General features: G+C 35.9%; 1 protein-coding gene across 2 annotated transcripts; it reads right to left on the bottom strand.

Annotated features, from left to right (window-relative positions):
• Positions 1 to 4,911: 4,911 nt before the first annotated feature.
• On the bottom strand, positions 4,912 to 7,190 carry LOC131620294 (myb family transcription factor IPN2-like). 2 transcript variants are annotated; one of them, XM_058891303.1, is made up of 6 exons: positions 6,880 to 7,190; positions 6,535 to 6,611; positions 6,343 to 6,400; positions 6,145 to 6,211; positions 5,810 to 5,852; positions 4,912 to 5,719 (listed from the first exon to the last, which is right to left on the bottom strand). In XM_058891303.1, the coding sequence occupies exons 1-6, from the start codon at positions 7,058 to 7,060 to the stop codon at positions 5,132 to 5,134; spliced, it is 1,014 nt and encodes a 337-aa protein (XP_058747286.1). In that variant the 5' UTR covers positions 7,061 to 7,190; the 3' UTR covers positions 4,912 to 5,131. The 2 variants fall into 2 exon arrangements, with proteins under 2 accessions (XP_058747286.1, XP_058747285.1); XM_058891302.1 differs by having other exon boundaries at positions 6,334 to 6,400; positions 6,880 to 7,188.
• Between the last annotated feature and the right edge of the window lie 1,690 nt (positions 7,191 to 8,880).

Below are 8,880 nucleotides of genomic sequence, written 5' to 3'. Positions count from 1 at the left end.
GGTCTAGTGTGAGTTTAATGCCTTTGTCCATTTTCAAAAAGCTTGAATTAGAAAAGATTAGTGAAAGTAAGACACAGTTAAGGTTCGCTGATCACACCGTTAAGAAATCATATGGGGTAGCTGAAGATGTACTAGTGGAAGTTAATAAATTTGTATTCCCTGTTGACTTCCACATCATGGACATTCCGGAAGACGAAGAAACTCCTATCCTTCTTGGGAGGCCATTTTTGTCGACAGGACGCTGCAACCTCGACATTGAAAAAGGAACGCTGACGCTGAAATCTTTTGATGAAGAAGTAACGTTGAAGATGTTAGGAGTCAAAAGACAGAGGGCGGTTGTGAATGATCAAACTTTTGATGGTATGACAGAAAGTGAGGAAAAGAACAAGAAGTCTAAACAGCTCCAAGAAAAAGTGTCAAGCATAGCCTCCCGGGTGGAACCATCTTATGTAGTTGTCAAAAATCTTAAGAAAGCTAAGGAAGGCAAGAAGAAGGTGGAGGAGAAAGAGCAAGGAAAGAAGAAGAATGTGGGAAGTAAATTAAAGAGAAAAGCGGTGAATGCTTTTCGTCTTCATGAGTTAGTGGTTGCGAAAGTGACAAGCAACAAGGTTTGGAAAAGGAAATACCCTCCATAATAGAGGGTAATGGACCGTCGAGCCATGCGACGTTAAACGAAGCGCTTCGTGGGAGGCAACCCACGATTTTAATAGCTAATTTATATGTTTGGTTATTTTATTTTCAGGAAATAAAAGAGGACGTCTCTGGTGAAAGCTTGGAAGTGATCATTAGAGTGCATTACCCTCTGTGAGTCACCTCTCTCAGGCTCGTTCTGAAACATTGAGGCCAATGTTTAGTTCAAGTTTGGGGGAGGCTCTTCTCTTTGCATTTTATTTTTATGTTATTTTTATGTTATTGGTACGATGTGAAACCATGAAGTGAATTCTGCCCAAATTTTGACCGAAATTTTAATTTTTGTTGAAGAGTTTTGATCTTAAAAAGCGATCGGGAATAGTATATAGAGAAGAAGGGAGGATTGTTTAAGGACAGGAAGTGCGGAATAATGTGACAAGAGGTTTGTTTAAGCACCCTTGGTTCCTTGAAAGAGATACGAGTCTAACGTGTAGATTTGCACCATAGTACTTGTCTCCTGAGAAGTACTTCTCGAGTAGTTTATTGATACAGTCTGGCATAATTCGGATTCACTTGCATGATGGCTGGTTGAGAAAAAAAAAAGAGATATAAAGTTGGCACCAAATGATGAAAAGGCGGTAAAAGGCAATCGGCTCGCTAAGTTGGGTAACCCTCACCCGGTTATTTAGCCCAAAGGAGATTGATCCCCAAACGTCGTCCAAAAGGACAATATATAACTGCAAGGTTTGAAAATTTCATCGGTAATAAAAAGTAGCCAATGCTGCTAGTTTGGTGCCAGGAAAAAAATAATAAGAAGCCTTGATCCGTCTCATGCAGGTGATGATTATTATAAGAAATGCAGTGCCTTAATATGATTGTCCGAATGAAAGAGGAGGAAAATCGGAAAGAGACTTAAGTGCAAAGCATAGTTGGAGAGGTATCCGAAACGGGAGCTTCAGGATTAATGTGGTAACAAAACTCGTCGCGTCATGTGAATGCCGAACCAACTGTTTCTTGATCAATACAGACAGATATCTCACGTATGAACACCGTGCGCTTTGAAGGTCATTAACTTTTGTAGTTGTCGCTTGAGGTCAAGCAACGATTTAAGTTTGGGGGAGTTTGATCAGTGGTTTTCACACATAGTTTTATCGTTGTTTTTAAGTATGTTTAAGTTTTGTTATTGAGTGTTTTATTTCTTTATTCGTCATTTTATGCTTTGGTTGCGTGTTTTAATGTTTTCAGGTTCATATGGAGAAATCGGAGTAAATCAGTGCGAAACTCGGAAGTTTTAAGGAAGTTCAGAAAACATGCTACAGGAGGCCTGACACGGGTGGCCGTGTTGCCCAACACGGGCCGTGTCAGGAAGAGAGTTCAAGAAGTTGGAAAAAACAGTGGTGCAACACGGGTGCCCGTGTTGCTCAACACGACCCGTGTTGCTAAGTCTGGGACCAAAGTTGAAAAATAAATATTACAGGGGGCCAACACGGGTGCCCGTGTTGCACAACACGGCCCGTGTTGGATGATGACGCTGATTTCAGTAATTTTTATTATTTAGTTCAGTGGTTGGCCTGCAGGGGTGTTTTTGGAATTTCCAACCAACTTAAGTGAGTCTGCACTATTTAGGAGGGTTTTCAAGATGAATTAGGTATCTTTTGGGCCATACGAAGAATAGGAGGATTGAGAGAAGAAGCCTATGCAATTGGAGAAGAACAAAGAACTCTCATGAGCGGAAGCCATTGAAGATCAAAGTTCATCATCTCTATTGTAATGTCTTTATTTGATATCTTTGTAATTTCTTTGGATGATATGTTAGTATGATATGCATACAAGATAAACAATCATTGGTGCTTGATGGTCCCTCTTATTGATGAGGTGAGTGCAACACCATAAACAAAACTTCCAAGTGAAACTCTTGATTAATGATTGGGATATGAATGATATAGGATCTTAGAGTCAAAAATTGGGGTATGACACTACTGACTACCTTTTTTTTTTCTTCTTGGTATATACCCTCTTCAATGGAACAAAAAAAATTTTCTTGGAATTTTTTGAAGAGGCTTTGAAACTTGTCTTGAGCAAAGAGTTATTGCCATTTGAAACGGTAAAACCGTTAGAAAGCGATTCCTGTGTATCCATTTGACTTTTTTGGATCAAAGATGTTTTATTGGGACCCACTACTCTATCCACGTAGTTAGCTGGACTTTCCACCTCTTCATTATTTTTTAAATTGTTAGAGAAGCATTCTGGTTTTGTCCATGTGCTTTCAATGTGGACCACATGCCTTGTACTTGTACCATACTCTCCTTCCAACTTTTTATATTCTGTAGAAAGGTTCAAGATCAAAAGACCAATTGGCCCCACCTGAGCTACGTTTCCGTTTCCACCTTTAACTCTGGGTGTTTCTTCATGTGCCTCCATGTCTAGGATTTTGCTGCAGGTATTCATGGAAATAGATTCAGAATTGAACGGCTTTTCAGAGTAGGTTTTGGGATTATCCGCAAAAGATGTGTTGCAATTAATGCAAGAGCGCTTTCCTCTCTCCTTTTTTGACCGGTCCCCATCGAAAGCGTTGAAATATGCGTTCCTGTCAACGTCACCATCATTAGTCGGACTTCGTTCCCTAGGTTTTTTTCAGATTGGGGTTGTACCGGCACCGGAAAGTTTCAACGTCGTCGTCGGAGATCCCCGGGGAAGATGCAACACCGTCGTCTTCAGAAGCAGAGCTGAGAAAAACCTTCGCCTCCTCCTTGTTCATGGAAGCTTCTTCTATGATGAGTAAGTTAAACCAGTTTCCATCCACACAAACCTTCACTTTATTTCTTATTGTTTCCAGAAAATCTGTATAAATCATGAGATTAATAACATCCAATCTGTTAGTTTTTTCAGAGATACTTTGAGGATTTACCAAAGCACCGATATCGGCAAGGAGGATTTCCAGAAATGTCGCATTCCAAACGTAACAGGGGACACCATAAATGGATACCTAGGTTACTCTCGCACACTCCGCGTTCGTTTTCTTCCAATCTCTTATTTCTTTGAACCAGAAAGATTTCCAGTCTCCTCCATCTTCCAACAATGCCTTCAGGTCACCTTCTTTGTTCTCCTCCAAAAGATATAAATTAGGTCCCAGAGCAATTGCTGAAATGGTAAAAATCACTTCTTCTATCAAACTCTGTGCTACACAATAGGCTGAACCTGGCTTTCTTGTTACCCGTACCTTTGCTTTTTCATATCTCATTTTCTCAGTTTCAGATGAAGAGTAGTAAAAGGATTTACAAGCTTCTCTGCTCATTGCTAAGTCCAACACAGTTTCTCCTTTGATAACGTCCGCAAATGATCTTGATGTGCTAGAGCCACCCTTCGTCATGTACTCGTTTATGATAATGTGATTCTTGCCAAGGTAATCTTTGCCATTTCTAATCTCTGTTTGTTGAATACCTCCTTTTAGATTTGAACCGCCATTGTTGGTCTTGTCTACTGCTTTGTTTGGCGGCTTCATCGCCTTCCTTTTGATCCTATAAATGTTTGCCTTCAGTTTGCTCCCATCCAACCAAATATTGTCCAACTTGGTCTCCAGAAATTTTTCGTCCTCTACGTTAATGAATCTGACAAATCCAAATCTTTGTCCTCTCCAATCTCTTGTGGGTGGTATCACAATCTCTTCTAACAATCCCAAGTCCTTGAATTCCATGTACAAATCCCTTGCATTCCACTTTTCCTCAAAATCTGTTATGAAATAGGTAGACACCGAGATCCTCAACACGCCACTCTCCTTCCTCACTATGTCCCATTTAACGCTGCGATGCTTCCTACTGATCCTACCTCCAACCTTATTCCAGACTCCTTCTGTAACCATTGCTTGTAAGAAAGAATTGAAAACTCAGCAATCCTTAGACTCTTTTGGAACACTCTCTCTTGTTTCTCTCTCATCTCTGTTACAACTTCTTTCAATTTTCCGTTGGTGTGGTGTTTATTGTCATATATATGTTGTCTTTCCGTAAAGTTTGTTGTTGGTTTTCTTTGTAATAAAATGGATTTGAATACTCTTAAAACTTATTTTAGATTTTTAATATTTTCAAATTGTGATTAAAGAAACCAAATATTGCACCTTTTGAAAAATTAACAACCGTTACAGTAAGTAACTGCTTGAAATAGAAGCAGAGAATGTTCCCCATACACGACGTAAAGCAAAGCATATATAAGTGGACCTAAAATAAGATATTTAAAAGCATATCAACCATATCACATATTTAAAAGCAAAAACAAAAAAGAGAATAATTGTCTCCTAATTAGCATTTATCATCCATGAAGAAAAAAGGTTACATTAGAGTTTATAGGATTTTTGGTGTATGCCATTCAATGACATCCACATATATCATAAACAAAAGTGAAAAATAACCCTAGTATACTGATTTCTAAAACCAAACTCAAAAATAGATATATTGTTTGTTCTCTAATCAAGTAAGTAACATAAGATAATTATAAGAAATTAATATTTTCAACCAAATGGTGATAAGGTTCTCCCAGTTGCCACAGCATTGATCATAGGTGTTGTTATTCCAAGCTTCATAGATGCACCAAACTTCTTCTCGCTCACCTTTGTGTCATAAGCTTCACCAATAGGATCACTTTCATCACTTCCATCCAATGACTCACTTTTGAAATTAGGAACATCTTGAGGACTAATGCATGATGAAGTTGTTCCAAAATCATGAAGCCTAAGATCATTATTATTATTATTCCAAATTAATGGACTCTTTCCATTTTCATCAAAAGGGTTAGTCCTTTTCTTCCCAACAAACATGTTTTCATTATTATTGTTAGTTGGCATAAATCCTTCAAGCGTTGGTCTCTCGAACTGTTCCTCATCACTACCACAAATGTTAAGGTCTTGGAAATGGGGAAAGTTATTATGAGGAGATACAAAATCTTTCATGTCAGGGATGCTTTGAGTTCCATTTATTCCCTTGAAATTTGTAGCTGCAGCTGCCATGTTTTCTCCAGCAAGTGTGTGATAAGCTTTCTCTAATATGCTCTGCATGTATTTTCCTTGAGCCTCAATCCTCAATTGAAGATGCTTTTGAACCTGCCACAGATAAAAATTAAGCACTTCCAACATTTGATCCACATGTTTTTTTTGTCTAAAATCTTTAGATATACTTATTTATTTCTTTACCTCTAATTGTTCATGCAATCTTCTGTGCACCTCCATTTGCATCCTAAAATATTGCACCATCCATAGTTACATACAGTGGACAAGCAAAACATAACACAACTAAAACATCAACCCAAAATTTCTCATTATATAGATACCATACATTTATGTTAAAATTTCTTTGGAAAAATTTCAAATTAAAGAAAAAAATAGATTGTTTTCTCTAAACCAAAAGAACAAAAAGTACTAAAAGCAAAAAGAAAAGAGTGAAACAAACAATACTATATTATAGTTTACTTGTGGTGGAGGGTTTGAATGAATATATTAATTAAGAATCAAAAAGTGAATTAGCATACTCATTCATGTTGCGGCCAGTCATAGAAGACGAGGTTCCAGTATTTCGTTGCAGTTCAAAAGCTGAAACTGTCATGAAAACAAAAGTGTCGCAATACATGTGAATTAATTCAACAAAGTGTACTAAAGATAAAAAGCTCTAAAAATCAATATACTAAAGGAGCATAGAAGAAATTAAAGTGCCATTTCACCTCTCATACCATCCTTAATTGATTGTTCATTGAATTCCTTATGGGGTTGCTTTCCAAGCCTAAATTTCTATTAATACAAAAGAAAAAAAAAACATCAAAGAACTTAAAGAAAAAGGGCTAAAGAAAAAAAAATTGATAGTGTCACAAAAGTGAACTAAATGATTAAAAGAAGTTAAGAGTATAAATAGTTTGTGATCAAACCTGAAGATGGCTCTTGAGGTGGTAAAGTGTAAGACCCTTCACACCCATAACCCTCATGATTGTTTTAGGAGTGGCTTCTACAAATTAACACACAAAAGAGAGGAACAGTTAATAAAACATAGATACAAACTGCTAATTGTATTATTAGAAAAAGTAGAACTAAGACAATTTAAAATACCTCTTAGATTTCTTGTTTCAAAATTTAGTGATAGTATTAAAGACAATTTCATATTTTGTGTCACTAATTTTATTTTTTTCAAGATATATATTCTTTGAAAACAATTTTTTGTTTATTATATAATTTGCACCACATGAAATAAAAGAACATAAGGAAAAGATGAGTACTATCTGGTCCTCCAAGCTGAGCAACAGCATCGATGAAGCGTTCATGGAGTTCGACAGTCCAACGAAGCCGTGGCTTTGGATCAGTGGTGAGGACAAGGCCAGAATCACCTTGAACACACATGGTTCTGTCAAGAGAATTCATCATAGTTGAGGGCTTCTTTGATGGGAACATTCTTTCCATTTCTCACTGTTCTTCTTTCTCTCTCTTTTGTTTATGAGAAACTTAACTGAAAATAGATAGAGAATCAAGAACAAATATGAGATGCAAGGAAAGAAGAATAGGGTGCGTTTCTATATAAGAGGAGATGGAGAATATGAAAGGCTTTATTTACATTCTCTAAAACGAATAAAGGGAAGAACAAGCTTATAAGTTACCTTGCTTAAAAAGAATACATATTAGATATGTATAGCTATTATTTTAGAAAATAAAGTATGGCTATTGCAATATAAAATACATAAATCTTTCTCTCAAAACCACCACCATTTTAAACCCAAACGATGTAGTTTTGAATGCACATGTTACATCTAAAAACTAAGATTTATGAATGCAAATTAATGATTTGATTGTGTTTATTTGTGGATGAAAATCAATGATGAAAATGATGTAGTTTTGTTTATGTTTTTGTTTAAAATTTGTGGTGAAGGTTCTATGTAATTGAATAGTGGAAAGGTTAATCAATGATTATCTTTGGTTGTAGTGTAATGCTTGTTTGTAAAGGAGGTTTGTAAGTCTATGGTGTTATGAACATGGTTGGTGTTTGGTTATGTACAGTGAGAGAGATACTAAGGTATTTTTACCGGGACTTGTATGTGATAAGAAAAGATTAATGCTATTTATACACCCAACTATTACATCAATACTTACACCCAACAATACTTTACAATAGTCACTAAATTTACTTAATGCAGTGTAAAAACTTGGTTAATCCAGTAATGAAGTTGGTTAATGCAACATCTAGGTATTAAAAATAATTTTTAGCAGTCACCAAACTTGGTTAATGCGATGTAAAAACTTGGTTAATTCAGTAATAAAGTTGGTTAATGCAACATCTAGGTATTAAAAATATTTTTTAGCAGTCATCAACCTGGGTTAATTCAGTAATAAAGTTGGTTAATGCAAGTCCAAGTATAAAAAATAAACATCCGTACATGAATAGTACCCGTCCGTACATGAACAGTGTCGTCCGTACATGAACAGTATCGTCTGTACATACGGTGTAGGTGTAAGATTAAGTGTAAGAATAGCATTTCTGATAAGAAAAAGCTAATGTACCAAGGTTTTTGTGTGTTAGAAAAATTGCTTTTGGGTGTTCTATACGTGAATAAAAAGTGGTCCTCCTAATGGTTAGAAATTATTCAGATTTATAGTGAAACATTGGGTCAATTATAAATGGAATAAAAATTAAGTCTCGATGAAAAATGAAGGTCAATTATAAATGGAATAAAAATTAAGTCTCGATGAAAAATGAAATCAAACCTAAAAAATAATGCAAATAGTGGGATTCGAACTCAGTATATCTAACTTATGTCTCCTTACACACACTCCTTTGCCAATTGTTCTATTCAATTTATTCGAAATAGAATTGCACTATAAAACATGTGAAGTGTCCGACCAAATTTATTTATTAAAAAAATAAAAAATTTAAAGTAACGGTTACATATTTTAAAATAAACAAAATAAATTAATGTTAAAGGTTAGTATGAATAAAAACTTATAAAACAAAATTTAAAATAATTTAAATGTAGAATTAAGGCGGGCAAATTTTGGGGTATGACAATTGCCCCTGTTTAATTACTCTTTGATCGAGGGGTGCGAGAGTACGCAATTCTTGCACATTCGAATCGAAGGGTTATTAAATACCGGAAGACTCCAAAATTTGACCAGAAGCTTGGGGATTAAATGATAGCTTCCAAACGGGAATTGGAACATTACTAGACGAGAACTGGTTATCGAACGAGAATCAGATTTGTACGTAACAATCAAACGGGAACTGACTACCA

This window comes from Vicia villosa, linkage group LG7 (assembly GCF_029867415.1).
Source record: "Vicia villosa cultivar HV-30 ecotype Madison, WI linkage group LG7, Vvil1.0, whole genome shotgun sequence".
Taxonomy (NCBI): Eukaryota; Viridiplantae; Streptophyta; class Magnoliopsida; order Fabales; family Fabaceae; genus Vicia; species Vicia villosa.
This window is presented reverse-complemented; position numbering and strand designations above follow the sequence as displayed.